This window comes from Sciurus carolinensis, chromosome 17, assembly GCF_902686445.1.
Source record: "Sciurus carolinensis chromosome 17, mSciCar1.2, whole genome shotgun sequence".
NCBI lineage: Eukaryota > Metazoa > Chordata > Mammalia > Rodentia > Sciuridae > Sciurus > Sciurus carolinensis.
Window position 1 is genome coordinate 25,101,551 of NC_062229.1, and position 17,904 is coordinate 25,119,454.

Below are 17,904 nucleotides of genomic sequence, written 5' to 3' on the forward strand. Positions count from 1 at the left end.
ATATAACTTGAAAAAAACTAACAGCTTACTGATTTAAACAGGTATAAAGAGGAGTATTAAAGATCTATTAGTAAACAAAAGTAGTTGCTATTTTCTTAAACATGCAAAATTTCTCTAAAAAGTGCTTCCTGAGACATCTTTTAAAAAGGAAAAATTCTCAAGCATGTCCACAAATCCTACTTTGAAAAATACTACTTTGAAAGTTGAAAAACAATCAACTTAAGTGATCCTACTTAGTAATAACACAATATTATAGGCAAATGAGACCCATAACATTAATACTATTTAGTTATAATAATACAGGGGGTGTCTCTGAAAGATGGCTATTAATTTTAATTATCAAAATAAAAACACAAAACTATATGATTCTAAAGCTTCTAAACTCTATGAATATATTGATGAAATATATTTATGTGAAAAGTATTGCTCTAAAGTGCTTACTGAGACATGATGCTGCTTAGTCCTTTCCAATATCTGAAGTACTCCCTTACAAAATTATTTATATATTTTTACTAAAAAAGGCTTGCTAAGAAAAAGCAACTTTCAAGCTAGTCCCTGACACAAATTACTAAATTCTCAGACAGAAAGCAATGGATTTTTAACTCCTCAAAATATTCCTTAACATCTTTTCTTTGTGATATATTTCTCAAATATAGCACTTTGAGGTATGTGTGCAGTATTATTGTTTTTAATGTATTACTAGAAGGGGACAAAATTATTGAGCCAAATTAGCAATGACTTAATTTCTCAATAATTCTAAAATTATTTTCAGAAGCACAAGATGTTTTTTTCCTTCCATAATTCCCATTAAGGAATAATACAGAGTTCTTTAACAATGAAGAGAAGAGGAATAATGGGAGAGGGAGAGGGGAGATGAAAAGGTGAGGGATATTTCTTTATGAAAAGATTTCTAAGATATATAAATTTTTAAAAAGGAAGGAAACAAGGAATAGGAAAATGTACAAAGTATATAACCACTGTCTATAAAAGGAGAAAAACAACAACATATACATGTTCGACAAAAATTATCTAGAAGGATAAACAAGAAACTAACAACTAATAAGTTGGTAGGGCTAAGAACTGAGCAGATGAAGGCAAAAATGGCAAATTTTTATTAATTTTTAAAATTCTTTTTAATATTTGAAATAGGCAAATGTACTGCCTATTCAAAAACTGCAATTATTTAAAATATGTTTCTATTCAAGAAAATCTATTTTCTACAAGGGAGTTTCTAACTCTAACCTGTGGTTCTGTGATCTTGGCCAGATCACTCACTCAATGTCTTTCTTCCTCTGCTATGTCATCTATAATGTGAGATTAACCAAATGATCTCTACATCTTTCTGGCCCCAAACTTTGATGATTTAACAGGATTTTATCTGATATATTCTGGTTCAAAGAAAAAAAGTTGAAAGAACTCCTTTTCATATAAGAGTAACTTTTAATGCATATTTTAAAAGCTTAATTTGAGCAAATTAGCATGTCACTAGTACAAAACCTATGGAACAAATGCTCAAAATGTATTAAACGTTTTACAAAGTTAAGGCATGAGAACAAACATCTAGCTTTATTGAAAGAAACCAAGAGTAACAAAAGAGAGTACATTCTAATATGAGTTTAGGTTATTGAAATCTACAGAGTTCAGCTGTACTTTCCAACATTCAACAAACATGCAATTCCTCTTAGCGCAGTTAAGAAGCAGCTTAGTATCACGTTGACAAATGCAATATAATTACAGCAGCTGGAGGAAAACAGAAGACTTTTATAATGAGGCAGGACACAAATATTTAGCAAAGCTATCAAATAATAATAAACACAAAATACAAAAGATTACAGTCATGTCACTGTAAGACAGAGTTGATTAGTGATAGATATGACCTGGCACTGAATCACACTGACAGAGTCTCACCTCTTACATAATAGCGCACACCAGCTCTAAAACAACTCCTCCTGGAGATGAGAATCCAATCAAAGTATTTTCCATTGATTGAACATGAGTGCATAGTAATAACTTAACTACATTAAGAAAAATACAACATGCAGAAATATAGGTGTCATTTCTAGATTTAACCATTATTTCCCTAATATCAATGGTCTTTAAGAGAAAAAGGGATAGAGCATGAGAATCTTTCTGGTTCTCCATGAATACTCACAAGTCTTTAGTAAGTGAAGTTATTCCCCTTTTTAGTTTCAACACATGTAACCATGAGTTAAAAGCACACAGCTTGTTTTTGAGTTTTATAAAAACTGGCCCTGCACTGTGTATAAACTTCAAGCCCTTTTTTTTTTCTCCCTATAAGTTCCCAAGATTCATCCTAATATTGCATGAAGCATTTTATTCCTCTGCAATGCCACAAAAGACCTAATTCTTTGGCTAATGGAACTTGTATTCATAGTTTTGCTCTAACATGTTGCTATGAACATTGTTGTAAATAACTCCTGGTAAGAATGTACTGGGAACACACAGGAGGAGTGCTGGCAAATTCACAAGAGGATGCCAATCCACAATGGCAGTACCATTTTTACCTCAGCAATATGAGTCGCTGATGATTCATTCCTATTACCTGGTATCATCACACTTACTAAGGGCTCTTCTTAGGTTCCCAGTTCACTCTCCTTTCAAACCCACAACACCAGAGACGATTTCAAGGCAGCATTATTCATTTACTTACCCAAATGACCTGTTTTGAGCCAGGGGACAAAGATGAGTAAGACATGAGCCTACCCTTAGAGCTAAATCTAGCAGAACATATGACTACTTTGTGAATCATTTCCCTCTGATAACGAGATATCTATATCTTGATATATATCTCAAAAACAAAATACAAACATTATAATTTTTAAAAAATGAAATGAATTCACTTCCACTGTTTTATCAATGAGTAACTCCTAGATGATCCACTGCCACTCCCAGGATGTCCATTTCACACAGTCTCCTCAACTTCCAACACTCCTCTCAGTCCACTCACAACTGATGACACGGTGTCCTATTTCACTGTGAAGATAAAAGCCCTCCACATGCTCCTACCACATCCATACAACCACCAGCATCCACACCCACACATCTGCTTGGTTTCTACAGTGGTGGATGAACAGCATGTTGGCCCTCACCCATGCACAGTGCCCCACCTCACTCACACTCGCTGGCATCCTTCAGCATGCATCTTTAACGCCAGTCTCCCCTTCTCCAAAATCTTCCTTATCAGAATTTGCTAATCTCCCTCATTTGGGGAGGAGCAAGAACATAACCTTCTTCCTCAACAGTCATCATATCTAACCAATCAGCAGCATATCAGCTGCTCACACCCGCTTGGAAACTCTATCTTTGCTTGCTCCTGGGAACCTATTCTGACCTGGTTTTCCAGTTCCTCACTGTCCTTTACTGGTTCTCCTTCATTTCTCTGATTTTTGAAGTTGGGAATACCCTATGACCTGCCATTTTAGCTAACTCACTTGGGATCCTCACTCCACAAGTCCTTCATCTTCACTGAGGCCCACAGTTCATGACTAACATTTTTTCACTATCTAGAACTCCCCCTTCAGTTCATTTCTCCCCCACACTTCTTTCCCACAACTGTTTCTCTTCTCTGTGTACATTTCTATCTTTGATGTCTTTGATGACCTCATCCAGTTGCACGGTTCGAAATGCCATCTATACCCTGAACCCACTCAAATTTGTCTCCAGCATGAACTTCTTCCCTGAACTCCAGTCCCATCTGATCCAATGCCTTCTTGTCATCTTTATTTGGTTATCTATAGAAACTTCAAGTTTACCAGTTCTAATGAAACTCTGATAATCTTCTACCTCCAGCCCATCGTCATACTCTGGCCAAGAACCTCAGAGTCACACTAATCTCTTTGTCATTCACCATGTACAAAATCAGAAAATACTGTTGGTTCTGTCTTTAAAAGTCATCTAAAATCTGATCATTTTTCACCACTGTCACTGTTACCACCCTGGTCCTAGGCAATGTCACTTCTCCCCTGGATGGCTACAATTCATTCTTCCTAATTTTTCCTTGCATCCATCCACCCTTGCTCACCTTTGGCCTACTCTCTGCATCACAGTCAGAGTGACACTATCTTACCATGACAATACTCAACTCAAATCCCCCTAAAAGTTTTTCATCACAATTATAGTAAAAGCTACAGTTACTCCCATGGCCTATAAAACTTTAAGTTATCTGGACCCAGCTGATGACAGAACACAGCTGAACACTGCTCCTGCCTCTCCTTGTCTCACTCTACTCCAACCATGCTTCTGCCTTTGCACTTGCTGACCTCTCTACAAGTTATGTGAAATATGGGACTATGTTTCTAGTTGCCAAACAAAAGCTCATTTAATGCTTCAAATGTTAAGTGAGCCGGGTGCAGTGGTGAACACCTGTAATCCCAGAAGCTCAGGGAAACAGGAGGACTGTGAATTCAAAGCCAGCTTCAGCAACTTAGCAAGGCCCTGAGTAACTTACTGAGATTCTGTCTTAAAATTAAAAATAAAAAACAAAAAAGGCTGGGGATTTGGTTCAGTAATTAAGTGCCCCCAGGTTCAATCCTGGGTACTAAAAAAAAAAAGTATAGTAAAGCAAAACAGGTATGCCTTTATCCTGAGATTTTTCTGATGTTTATTCCTCCATAACTATGTAAAATGTTTCCTCTATTACTTTTCTGCTTTTAAGTAGAACAAATATAATAAAATCATTAAATAATGAATAAATAAGACTGTTGTGTCAATAAGCTTCTTGGGGTTACTTGATAAAGAGATATTACCTCATTTTCTGCTGGCCACAGTCCTAATTACAAGCACTCATTAGCATATACTGTGCCTATCTTTAATAAGAGGATACTTCTCTTCCCTATTTTATCAAGTTATCACTGCTAAGGACATGTTTTTAAAATACACCTACAATTAGACAATCATTACTTAATTTGCATTTGTGCTATGGTTTTCCCCAAGCATTATTCTTTGTACTTTATTTTCATTTCTCTATAATTACTTTAAATACTAATAAAGATTTTAATTGCATTTCTCCTCTCCAAGTTGTCAATTACCCCAGTTCCTCAATCTAGCTTTTTTAATTACTAAGGAAAGGTTTCATTTAAACAGACAAGTTCAAACTACTCTTGTGCAATGTAAAATAAATGCAAAATATAGTGTGCATATTCCTTTTCTTTAAACTACCAGCCCCCAAACTCTTGAATGGAGACAATAATTTAGCCTAAAGAGTTCTTAAAAAACAAAAATTGTTCATAATCAATATGCTAAGATTTTATGTCAATGAGTCTAATTTTCTTATCAACAGCAATTTCTATTAATCCCAAAATACTCTCTTCATGCCAGATATGAGACTGTCTCCAAATCTGTCTTATAATATAATTGAATAGACTGCTAGAAACTAGAGATTAATATCAGGGAAGGATACAGCCATGTAACACTGGAAGAGCAAAACGATGGACCTGAAATGAAGACATACAATGTACTTAGAATCAACATACCTTAGAAATAAATTAATAAAAAGAGCAGAATTATATAAACTACATTTATACACAGGGAGGTATACACATACATAATAAGGTAGTAAGCTTACACATAATTTTTCATTTTAAAAGGATGTTTCCAATGTTAAGTATGCAGTACAATCATTTGGGCTTGATTATTCCCAGATTTTGGAAACTAATAGAAATACATAAAGTTGCAGAATGTTTACCTCCCTCCTTCTCATCCTTTGCCTACAACAAATTCACTCCTCCTGCGAAAAGATATTCCATGCCAATTGTTTGCAGGTGAGAACTACTTTTCTCAAAGAAGTCTGAGAAATGGCAAGAAATAAACAAGCCTATTTTCCTAGATTCAATATATTATGTTTTCCTGTCAGGGTCTTCTTTATGCTCATTTGTATAAACAAAGGACAGAGATAGGTGGTATCTGGGCATGTCTCTCACCAACAGAGAAGGGACTCACACACTCCCAGGAAGACAAGTGCAGAACTCTCCACTTGGTCTGGGTACCTAGACCTGGCCCTTCGTTTCTTCATTATTCATCCAAGATTCTTTCCAGCTCTCTTACAGAAGGTAATGCTTTTTAACTTAAGGCTTCAATTGGTATTTTGATTTGAGTCTCAAAGGTCCCCCAAAGGTCATGTGTTAAAGAAGCAGCCACCAGTCTGTGGCACTATTATGAAGTGGTGCAAACTTTAGGAGGCGAGGTCTAGTGGAAGGCGGTTAGGTAACTAGGCGTGTGTCCTTGAAGGGATGGGGAACCTGGCCTATTCCCGCCTCTCTCTCTGCTTCCTGGCCACCATGAGGTGAGCAGATTTGCCCTACCATGAGTTCCCTACCATTATATTCTGCCTCACCACAGGCCCAAAGGCAATCACAGACTGAAACCTCTGAAACTGTGAGCCAGAATAAAACTTCTTTCTTGTTTATTTGTTTATCCTCAAATATTTTGTCACACTGATAGAAAACTAACATAATAGAAAATTAACAGTAAAATTAGGCTTTCTTCAACCTAGAGTGATATGAGAGGATAGACATGATCGAAATGTGTAAGTTATAGTTAAATTAGAATTATTTATCCAAATCCCTGATGACTGAGTAGTCTTTTTATAATATTCATAAATTAAAACTTGGCCTGTGACATGGAAGCAGATTTTTTTTTAGTGTACCTTACCTCTGGCTGAGCAGACAGTTCTCTTAGAAGATGACCATTCCAAACAAATCGCTGATCTGCCTGAGAGAAGTTTTAAAACTTAATAAAATTTCTTCTGTGATGTTCAGTTTCTACAGAAAGGAAACTACACTCGCCAATATCTCCATCTGGTGGCTAAAAGCAGATTTCTTTGAAATACTGCCAACAGAATACTTCCTCCCGGCTCAAATCTGCCCCTCCTCCACCATTCCTGTCTGCCTCTGGGAGAAACCTGGCAGTCTGTCCTCTCAGGGTCTCTTTCCCTTACATTAGCTAACTGCCAAGTACTAAATCACCTTCGAAATCCATGCTCTGTCTACATTTCTACTCCCACCCTTCTCAGCCACTACCTGCCTCTAGCGTAACCACTGCACCAGCCTCCCCTGCTTCTAGTGTGGGCATTGGCCCTTCCTGCCCATCCTCCTCAGTGCTGCCAGGATTTCTCTCACATCCTGTCTCCTGTCTGCTTGACATTCTTCAGTGACTCTCTGTCATCTAAGAACCAGGACTGGGATCTGACAGCCTCTACTTAACTCTCTGGCCACTCTGATACTGAACTACAAAATACAGAAAAAGCTCTTCAACGACCTGTATTTGACTCAGCTGTGGAACAACTCTCTACAGTCTCAGTATGAGGCACCCAACTGAGTCACATTCGCTCTCTACCCATCTGAAGTTCACAGGGAATGGCCCTTCACTTGGCCATAACTAAGAGCTGAACACGTATTTCCACTTAGTTTATGACAGGAACGCTAGTTATTCATCATTACATAATGATGTGATTGCACATTAACTAATTGAAATGAGACTTTATAGAAACTGCTATTTCTATAAAGTTGAATGATTTGGAATAAAAATTGATAAAAGTCAAGTTGCTAAAACAAAATTGCTGCTAATTAGGAACAGAAGAGCCACCTAAAAAAGATTAGAGAGGAATATACTAAAAACCTGCTCCAAATTGCTCCTAAGTGTTAGTCTTTAAAAGACTCAAACTGGAAAGTTTATTGACATGATTAATAAAAGACAATCTGGAATCCAGGAAACAAAAGCAAAGAAAAGCCTATGGTTCTACATGAAAACGTTGGTCAGTAGATAGAAAACGTTAAGCTAGGATAAATGTGTTTAAGGCATAAGTGTCTATCACACATCTCCCCAAGTAGACTACAGGCTCTCCCATAGAGCAGAGGCCACAGCTTTCCATTCTGGGTCCCCACTGGCTTAAACAGTGGCTGGTACATGACAGGCACTGAAGAGAAGTTTGATAACAAATGAAAAATATAGCAACTGCTTTTAAAAAGCATCACTCTTTTGTTTAAAAGTCAAATTTCTTGACTGTTTATCTTATATCTAAATTAACACCTGAGTTTATAATTTTATTTGATTAAGAATATAAAATCTCACTTAAAAGGCCAGTCAACTAAAATGCTGAATTGGGGTAAACTATTTGAAAGTATCATTTTTATTGATTAAAAATGGTCATTACTGGCAATTTCATATTATCCAACCTAATAGATAACAGCAACCTTTTAAATTCTGGCTGCCCCCTAAACACTTCTATGGTTTATTAATTTAAAAATCAAGGCAGTAATTATTCAGTTTCCCAAATAGAAGAAACTTCCAGTTGAGATCACTTGAGGCCTAATTTTAAAAACACATCACAACATCTTTTTAAAAGAGCAAAATACAACAAAAAACTTAAAAAGGTATTTTCAAGTTCTTTTTTTTTTGGGGGGGGTGCTGGGGATTGAACCCAGGGCCTTGTGCATGCAAGGCAAGCACTCTACTGACTGAGCTATCTCCCCAGCCCTTCAAGTTCTTAACAAATTGTAGTTATCTAGTTTAAAAATGCTTAAATAATATCACTGCTGAAATAACATTAATTGCTAGAAAACTGATCTTTATAAACCTGATTATGTTACCAACAATACAGACCACTAGAATCTAAGAAATCACAAAAGAATGCAATGCTGGAAGATTTGAAACCTGAGAGCTAGCACTTGACAGTCTGGTAACATTTGGGCAAAATTCTAATCACCTACATGTATGTTTAGACTACACTTTTGAACACCTACATCAGTACTTCTCATTATGGTTGTGTACAAGTATTGACTCCAGGGCCCTCAATTTGAGATGGTGATATACACTTGAAACATGGTATGTTTTCAAAGAGCCACACATGATCTTACTATACTTGGGAGTAAGAAAAATCAATTAGTGCTGAGGGTGTAGCTCAGTGATAGAGCACTTACCTAGCACTTATGAGAACCTGGGTTTAATCCTCACTACCCCCATTCCGCTCCTCCCCAGAAAAAGAAAAAAGAAAGGAAGGAAAGAAAGGAGAAAATAAAAATTTTTAACAATGAATGAGACATGTCCTTTAAAAAGAAAACTAAGAATAAATAAAAATAACTGAAAATCAATCTTACCCTTTCCAAAAGACTCATTTCTTGGAATTCTGGACTAGTGTTGGACAACCGCTGCAAAGTATGGGTCAAGTCATATGTTGTTGAAAAGTAAAACCCATCCACACTCAAGACATGGTTTAGCATCGATAGGAAAGTTTTATTATCTTGTAACTGTAAACAAAAGGGGAAAAATCAGTATGCCTCATAGTTGAAAAAACAGGAAGAGTCAAAATAAATGCATGTTAAGTCCAGCCCCCACTAAGCAGCACTGGTACAAGGACTGGACAGAGAAGGGGAGGCACATTATGTCCCAAGGACCTAGTATAGCTCCTTACACAGAAGATGCTTCATAAATATTACAGGGTCTTATTACATGACCTGATTAGGCAGGACTCCTTCCCTTTGTGTCCTTCACAATTTCTACTCCAAAGGGTAGAATAATTGTTCTAACAAAACATTATCGTCTTAGATTATGACCTATGCTGTGCCAGACTCTGCATAGATTCTGTTTACTTTCCACAACAACCCTCTTTGGTTAACCTCATTTGGCAAATAAAACATGTAAGTTCATGAGGGATAATTTCTAATTACCAAATGATCAACAAGTTAATTCATGTGTTACAAATCTACATACTACAAATCAGAATGAAACCATCCCAAATAAATATCCCTGGGTTATTAAATGAATATAACCATTTTTATTTCTTTAAAATATCATGACTCATGGAGAATGAATATATTGACATACATGGGAAAAAAATTCAAAAGTATAAAAATCATATGCTACATTTTACTTAGTTAAGATAGGGCTACAATTTTACCGTTTTAAATGTTTATCACAGGTAAGGTATATGTTTTGGAAAATTATATTTTCTTTTAGAAACAAACATTTTTATAATCTTGGATACAAAAATACAACAAAAATTTTTTAAAGCAAACACTGTAAATAAAATTATTTTGAAAAACAATAGGTGTAAATCTCTAAACAATACTATTTTTAAATAAAGGTTTCAAAAATCAGAACAGAGCAATGCCATTCATGCCAAGCAAAAATAGATTTTGTTTGAATATAGGCAATCCTCACTTTGTATTTGGGTGGGACTGTGAAAATGACCATACTATTTTAACCTTAATAATCTTAAATCACCTTAATAATCCACTGGAAAAGCTGTGATTGTTCCATTACATTTAAAAGTTTTTGTCAAAATATTAAAAATTCTCTTATTGTAAGTTATAAATGTATAGGGAAATGAAAAATAGTAAAACATACTTTCAGCACACTAAGCATTAGAAACATGAGAATTAAAAATTTTTGGTCTGGGGCTGTAGCTCAGTGGTAGAGCACGTGCCTAGCATATGTGAGGCACTGGGTTCAATCCTCAGCACCACATTACAATAAATAAATAAAGGCACGCTGTATCTACAACTACAAAAAATTTTTTTTTAATTTGAAAATATTTTGTTTCTATGTAAAAATTTCATCAAGAGAAACTAACAGTGCTTGCCCTCTTCCCCATCATACAACTTATGACACAGAATACCTACTCCATCCTTGGTAAACAAACTGTTATATATCTTTTTCAAGACGAAACCAATTTCTGACACTTTTTCCCTTACAGTTTCAATGTCACAATAAAAGGGTTCTAATTTAGTATGAAGTTGAAGTTTTTTGAAGTTATCACTTCCTTCCTCCTTTTGTCACAGCCACTTCATCATTAATGAGCATAAGTCCACCTTCACGACGACCTCTAACAGCGTATCTACAGCCTCTTAAACAGTGAGAGTTAGCATTCCTGCGGTCAGCTATTTCTTCTGTGTTCCATTTATGTTCACTGCATACATTCAATTTCAATTTCACTTCCACAGTCGTCATTTTTTGCTTCTTTGCACTTACATCTTTGTAAAGTTATTTCTTCAGTTAATCTATTGTGGTCTTTAAAATTTAAACTGTGTTGTTGGGGAACTGGCATTAACCAAACCAGGTAACTGAAATATGTCGACTCGTATCAGGCAAAGAAAGATTGCCTGCAAATACACACACATGTTCTGTGTACATGTGCACACAGGCACACACACATACACTACTTCTATTCACGTGGTAAAAGTGAAGAAAACTTTTCTCTGCACAAAGAAGGGAATGAAATGAGAACTTCAAAGGTTTCTAATATTTCTTTACAGAGAACATGAAGTTAAATCTGAGTGCATTTTCTGTTTGTCCTTTTCTTTCCATAAGAAATTTCATAATTTAAGGATTATTTTAAAAAGAAGACATTGAAACCAATAAAATAAGTGAACAATTTCTTAAAATATCATTCACGGATAGGTAGAAACATAGGTATAACGAATTTTCCCTGAAGTCTGCCTCATAATTAGAAATTCATCAAATGCACTTTGTGTTCTGCAACCCCTTGCCCTGTGGTACTTTCTCTGGGTTTTGCAAGTAATAACTGCTTCCAGTTCTTACCTGAATATCAGTTAAGTGCAACATTGTCTTCTTATAAGAAAGGACATCAAAATCTGTTGCTTTCCAGATTACATGATTGAAAAATTCACCTATTTTCGTCTTTTTGGTAATGACAATAAGATAATTACCTGCAAAAAAGTATAGCCAAACACATATAAATATTAAAAAAAGCCTCACAGAAGTGGGGCTGCAGATATATAGATTGGTATGCACAAGGCCCTTATGTTTGACCCCCAATACTGCCAAAGGAAAAAAAAGCAAAAAGTAAGAGTCCTTATTTTTAAACTTTAAAGGCTAAAAGAATGAGACTGTAATGTGCTACTCAAATAAAAGTGCTATTTTTAAAAGCAACTATACAACTTATGAATATAGAGGCTAGTCTATTAGAAAAATTCCTATTGAAAGGTCAAACTTTTTTCTCAAAAAGATAAAACAAAACCTTTTGGTCACAAAGGAGTGGTCCTAGCATGTAGAAAGTGGAGACAAAGGGCTAGGGGTATGGCTCGGTGGTACAGCATTTGCCTAGTACACTTGAGGCCCTGGGTTCCATCTCCAGCACAGAAAGAAGGGAGGGAGGGAAGAAAGAAAGAAAAGATGGAAAATACTTCCTCTCTCATCACTCAGAAGGCACACAGGCCTCTATCATTTGCCTGCATGTAGTCTGAAGTACCAGAGTCATGAGATTGACTACCCAAGGGTAATGTCGCCTCTATACCACTCCTATTCCTGGGAGACACTCTAAATGGTAGAAAAACATGCTGGGGAGTATAACTCACTGGATACTGCAATAGTATAAGGATGACTTGCTGGGAATCAAGTACCTATCCATGACCTGACCCTGGCAGCCTCATCCTCAGACAAATAAAACAGAGAATAACTCCTTCCCATTATACTAATTCTTCTGTTTTTATGTTTGGTGTAGGGGTGTGTGTGTGTGTGTGTGTGTGTGTGTGTTGCTAGGGATAGAACCTGAGGCCTCTCCCATGCTACACAAGTACTGAGCCCTCACTGGATCAACTCTTGAGACCTGTGCAATCCTCTACCTGCAAGTGTCCTCCCTGGAAGTTTTCCTGTGTCTACCTCTCTTCGAGAATTTGTCACAATGCACTATAGTAATTTATTATTTATATGTTCTCTTACTAGAGTGTGAACTAACAGAACAACAGGAACTTTCATCTCTTCTAACTTAACATCTAGCACAATGACTGAAATAACAAATTTTTAAAGGTTCAATGAAATTAAATTAAATGAACAAAAAAATCACTTTTTTTTTTTTTTAAGGTACTAGGGATTGAATCCAGGGACTCACACATGCTGGACGAGTGTTCTACAACAGAGCAGCCCCCAAATCACCTTTTTATTAACTCAAAACCAAGTAACATTCTCTAACATGCACAGAGTATGTCATATTCATAAAGGGCTGAAGGTATAGAATACCCTGATCCATCAGTGCATTAAAACTTTTATTTAAATACTCTCAGAATGTATGAAAAATGTCTGATGACAGATTTCAAATCTACTTGAAATAAAACCAAACATGAAACCTTTCTTTTAAAATGGAAACCAGGTTAAGAAATTGAACCATCTGGGGAACATTACTTTTAGAAACTAATGACAAATACCTAGTCTAGAGCTTTACTGCCCAAAGCATGATACAAAGGATACCTTCATACTCTAATTTAATTGTCTTCTTTACTGATCTTAGGCTTATTTTCTCTTACCTGCCACCAGATGAATTGTGCCCAGTATACCAAATATTGGTCTTGTGACAGCTGAAGGAGGAACATCTTTCTTGGCTTAAAAGAAAGAAAGAAAGAAAAATAAGTCACATAGAAAAAGCTCACCAACAGCAATAGAAATTTAGCCTGATTTTAAGTTACTTAACTAAATTCATTTGCATATTTTTTCTAAAAAATCAATATGTCCTCACTAATGTCAGACCTCCACTATGGCAGAATGTCAGCTAGAGAGAGCACATGACATATAAAGGCCTCTACTCATTTAGGGTGTGGTGTTGAGTACTATGCTCCAGCTTCCTCATCAAGTCAGTCATGGGCCACTTCTAATGCTCATTTTCAACAAAATTTATTCAACCTCTTGCCAGAAACTAAGAACCTATCCCTTTAAGAAAATGAGTAAATTAAGAAAACAAGGGTTTAAGTTTTTAATCATGCAACTAACAGAATACAAAAAAGGCCTTGTCTACTCACATCTAAGAATGTGAGAAATGGAGGTAAAGATCCAGGGGAAGGAGGAAGAAAAAGCCTCCTCCTTGGGTCTAGTAACAATTCACAGGTATGCAGGAAGGCACCATTCTTGACCTTGATTTTATCAATAATGCCCTTAATAACCAGAGAGTATCTTACAGGATTCATTTCACATTTCCTAAAATTTGCAGTCAGTGTTTCACAAATGCATTTTGAAGAACTCTAGTTGAAAACACAGTGCCGCAAAGAGGAACAGGGATAGTCTCAGTCAAATAAGCTCATTTTGCTTCATCTACAATTATCTTTACTCCCTCTCCTAGAGAGAGAAAGTCATACACAAAATAGGAAAGTAAAGGCTCTGAGAAGGCCTCAGGCAGAAGAAAGCTATTCCACTGCTTAACGCAAGGTTTCCAAACTTGACATGGCCAGAAAGCTTTCCTTTATGTTGCAACTTACTATCATCCTGAAAGTCATTTTTAAAATATTGCCAGAAACCTAAGGCCTGGTTCTTAAAGGCAGTCATAACAGAAATTCTATTACTATGAGTAAAATAATTCTGGAAAAGATCTAAAATTCACTTGTCTCTTAATAATTCAATTTTCTTAGCTATCTGTGCCACAATTACAACATGAAAAACAGAAATGCCTGTCCATGAATGAATAGCTCTGAGTAAATCTAAATATACTGAGATTATCTGGTAAACTCAAATGTACTACTGATAAAGCTATAAATTATATTAACTGGAGTCTAACAGCAATAAAACCATGATAATTCCTAGTATATATGATAGTCTCCCAAGGAAGGAAAAGACCTTTCTTTCTGTGGCCACAGTTTGCATAGCTACTGGTAAAAAGAAACGCTGAGAAATTGTCAGTGAGTCAGCCCTCATCACCCCGACTGCTCAAAGCTCTGTGCCCACTGGTGCCTGCTAGAATCATCGTCGTCTTCACATCCAAACCACTCATGACCTTCACCTTTCAGACTACTCAAATGGGTCTGCAATCTCTACTTACACATAAAATGTCAATGGAAGGTCAAAAATAACTGAAAATACACCCATATGAAAGCTCTTACAAAACTCTAGCTTGTGTCTCTATGACAAGAAGAAGCAGTAGTGTAAATAAACTTTAAGTATACAAACATTTGTTAAAACTAATCAGCTATCTTGAGACAGCCAAGCATACACTACAAAATGCCAAATTATCAAAGAGTTCTAATTCCATTTGATCAAAAGAAAACTATACATGGTACTTATCGAAATAATCAAATAACCAAAGAAATGGAAATTTTATAGTCACAAATTTCTTACAGTTCACTAACCCACTAAAATCATTTTCATATTTTCCACTTTACTCATTCAAAGAACTACCTGAATGCCTGCTTTAAGGTTATTCAAATATTATACTAAAAGAAAAACATGGAATTCTGTCTAGAGGTGAATTAAAACCTTTAAACCAGTGAAATATGAAATTCTAATTGTGATATCACATGATACATTAATTTGTCACCAAAATGATTTTGCATTAATCTATTTATAAATCAGTGTTCCACAAAATTTAAAAAAAACTGGTTTTCACAACCCAGAGAAGCAAAACCAAAATAGAGATCCACACACTGACATAACTCTGAGTAATACTTTAATGACTGTAATTTAGTATAAAATCTTTCTCAGGCACTTCCAAACCTGACTACAGAGTACCTGCAAGGGTGACCTCTGTGGACACACGGTCAATGGTAAGTACATCATCTGCTCCATCATCACAAGCTTCTACATAAAATTTCTCAGGTGTAATATGCCTAAAAAGAAATTGAAAGGCATAAATAAACCACACAAAATGAAAACTTTTAAAAATATATATTCATTATAAAATTACAGCAGATTTTTAATGTGACATCATTTTCCCAGCTTCTAAGTAAAGAAGGCTGGTAAATTTACTGTTCTTACGAGTTTAGTGCAACCCTTTTCACTTGCACATTTGACAATGATGAAGTTTTAATTTGCTATAAAGCCATCAACTGGACTTACACAAGAAAATCATAATCAAATCTAATTTATCATATATATTCAACACCATGCAGAAGACAGCAATACAATCTACAATCAGACTACCTCTATTGTGTGACATTAGGCAAGTAACTCATCCTCTCTGTTCACCCCATCCCCTTAAAACAATGATATCAGATTCACCACACAGTACTCTTGTGTGGATTAAATGAGCTAATCTTTGAACTCAGAACAACATTTGCTACATAGTAACCAAGAGTTTAGTATTAGCTAAAAATAACAATGAATGCCTTTTTAAAAAACTAAATATTTCCAAAAAATTGTTTAAGATTCAAATTCTTATTGTTAGAAAGCATGACATGTGTAAAAAAAAAAAAAAAGTACTGTTCTGTAAAAATATATAAAATACAATACAATCAAATAAAGTTGGGGCACAAAGAGGATTGGGGCAGACTACTCAAAAGTTATGCATTTTGTAACCAGAGCCTAACAAAAATTAATAGTTGGTTCCTAAAGAGTAACTTGGGTAGCTCAGGCAAACAACTCTGCATGGTTAAGGATCTACCTAGGAGAATTCTAAAGCACTGACCAAAGCTGCTGTCACTGTAGGCACAGGGGAGGCACCACCCTGGGAACTGAGCCTTGCTCAGTTGCAGAAGGCAGCTGTGTGCAGGTCCCGCCACCAAACTAATCTTTGTTGTTCATAAACCAGACTTGAAAGAACTTCTGCCTGTGCAGCTGCAAACCTGAGGGCTTTTTCCTTTCTTCTTAATTCTACTCCCACTATTCTGGTTCACCCTACCATGAAAAATCTTATAAACAGAGTACTCTGAGGAATATTTGATTATCCAAACATAACTTACAACCACTTATGGCTCATCAGAAACAAATCAGTTAATATTAGACTAGTTTCCTTCATTTTAGGGCATATCGTAAGAGAACAAAAACCAAAGTCAAGCAGAATACATGTTCAACAAAGAAGGCAGTCTTCAACCCAATAGTTCATTTCTTTTTATTACTAAATATATTCCATTGTACGGATATATCACAATTTGTTTATTCATTCCCTTGTTGATGGACATTTAGGCTGTTTCAGGTTTGAGGTTATTTTGAATAAAGGTCTTACAAATATTCCTGTATGTCTTAAAGCTGACATGTATTCATTTCTCTCAGGTAACTACCCAGAAGAGAAATGGCTGGGTCTAACCACACAGTGCATTTGTTTAACTTGTATGGGGAGGAATAAAGACAAGGGGTTCTCCATCTTAACACTGGCAATGGTAAGTAAATGGTGTCAAAATGTATCAAACTGTATACACTTTAAACATATAAAGCTTACTGTATGTCAACTAAACATTAGTAAAGCTAAAAAAAAAAAAGTGAGAAGTCCTGAAACAAAGTATTTTTAAAATTCCAGATTACTTTTGTTACTTTTATGACCTCTGGTCTTAATCATTAAAAAGAAATTCAGTCTACATCTGCAGAAGATGCTTTATGCAAGCATAAAATACACTGCAAGTATAACACTTATAACATTTACTGAAAAGATATCCTGTGCTTAAGCATTACACAAACACTGGGGACTAGGAGGGTAGGTGCTGAATAAAACATAGAATACAAAAGAAATTTTTTTTTTAGTAAAAAGCAGACCTGAAAAACAAGACTTCTTTATAACTGTTTTTGAAAAAAAGTATGGTCACTAGATGCAGATAGCATTGATAAGCCTCTGTCTGGGGTCTGTCCACACCCGCACTCCTCGCCCTCTCCAGTGCCGTGCCAGTGCTGTGCAGCAGATGTCCTGCCGCATTCCCTGGGGCTTAAGCAGACCCGGGACTTGAAAGAGCCATGTGAAAGGCTTTCATCCGTGGCCAGGGTTATCACAGAACGTCTTGTTCCACCCCAAGTGTCTTACAAAACTCCACAAACTCTTTTTATAAGGTTCAAATGAATTAACAAAGAGCTTCTCCTCACCGATTTTGAAACAGGTGATCACAGCATTGTCAAGAAACAGCCCATAACTAATGCTGCATCCATGTTAAGTAAACCAACAATGATTTATTTCAGTTCCAGTAAGGCCAAAGCAACCTTTGACAATCAATCAACACATACTTGTAGGCCTTATATACGTGGAAACAC

At 35.9% G+C, this 17,904-nt stretch overlaps 1 protein-coding gene across 1 annotated transcript in view; it reads right to left on the reverse strand.

Moving 5' to 3' along the window:
* The window catches only part of Sacm1l (SAC1 like phosphatidylinositide phosphatase), a 53,434-nt gene that overhangs the window by 20,462 nt on the left and 15,068 nt on the right, over positions 1–17,904 (reverse strand). Inside the window, exons 2-8 of the mRNA XM_047530603.1 lie at positions 15,463–15,560; positions 13,278–13,352; positions 11,557–11,684; positions 9,114–9,263; positions 6,670–6,729; positions 5,420–5,453; positions 1,909–2,010 (exon numbers count right to left, since the gene is read on the reverse strand). Coding sequence (XP_047386559.1) covers positions 1,909–2,010; positions 5,420–5,453; positions 6,670–6,729; positions 9,114–9,263; positions 11,557–11,684; positions 13,278–13,352; positions 15,463–15,560 — 647 coding nt within the window. The remainder of the gene's footprint in view (positions 1–1,908; positions 2,011–5,419; positions 5,454–6,669; positions 6,730–9,113; positions 9,264–11,556; positions 11,685–13,277; positions 13,353–15,462; positions 15,561–17,904) is intronic.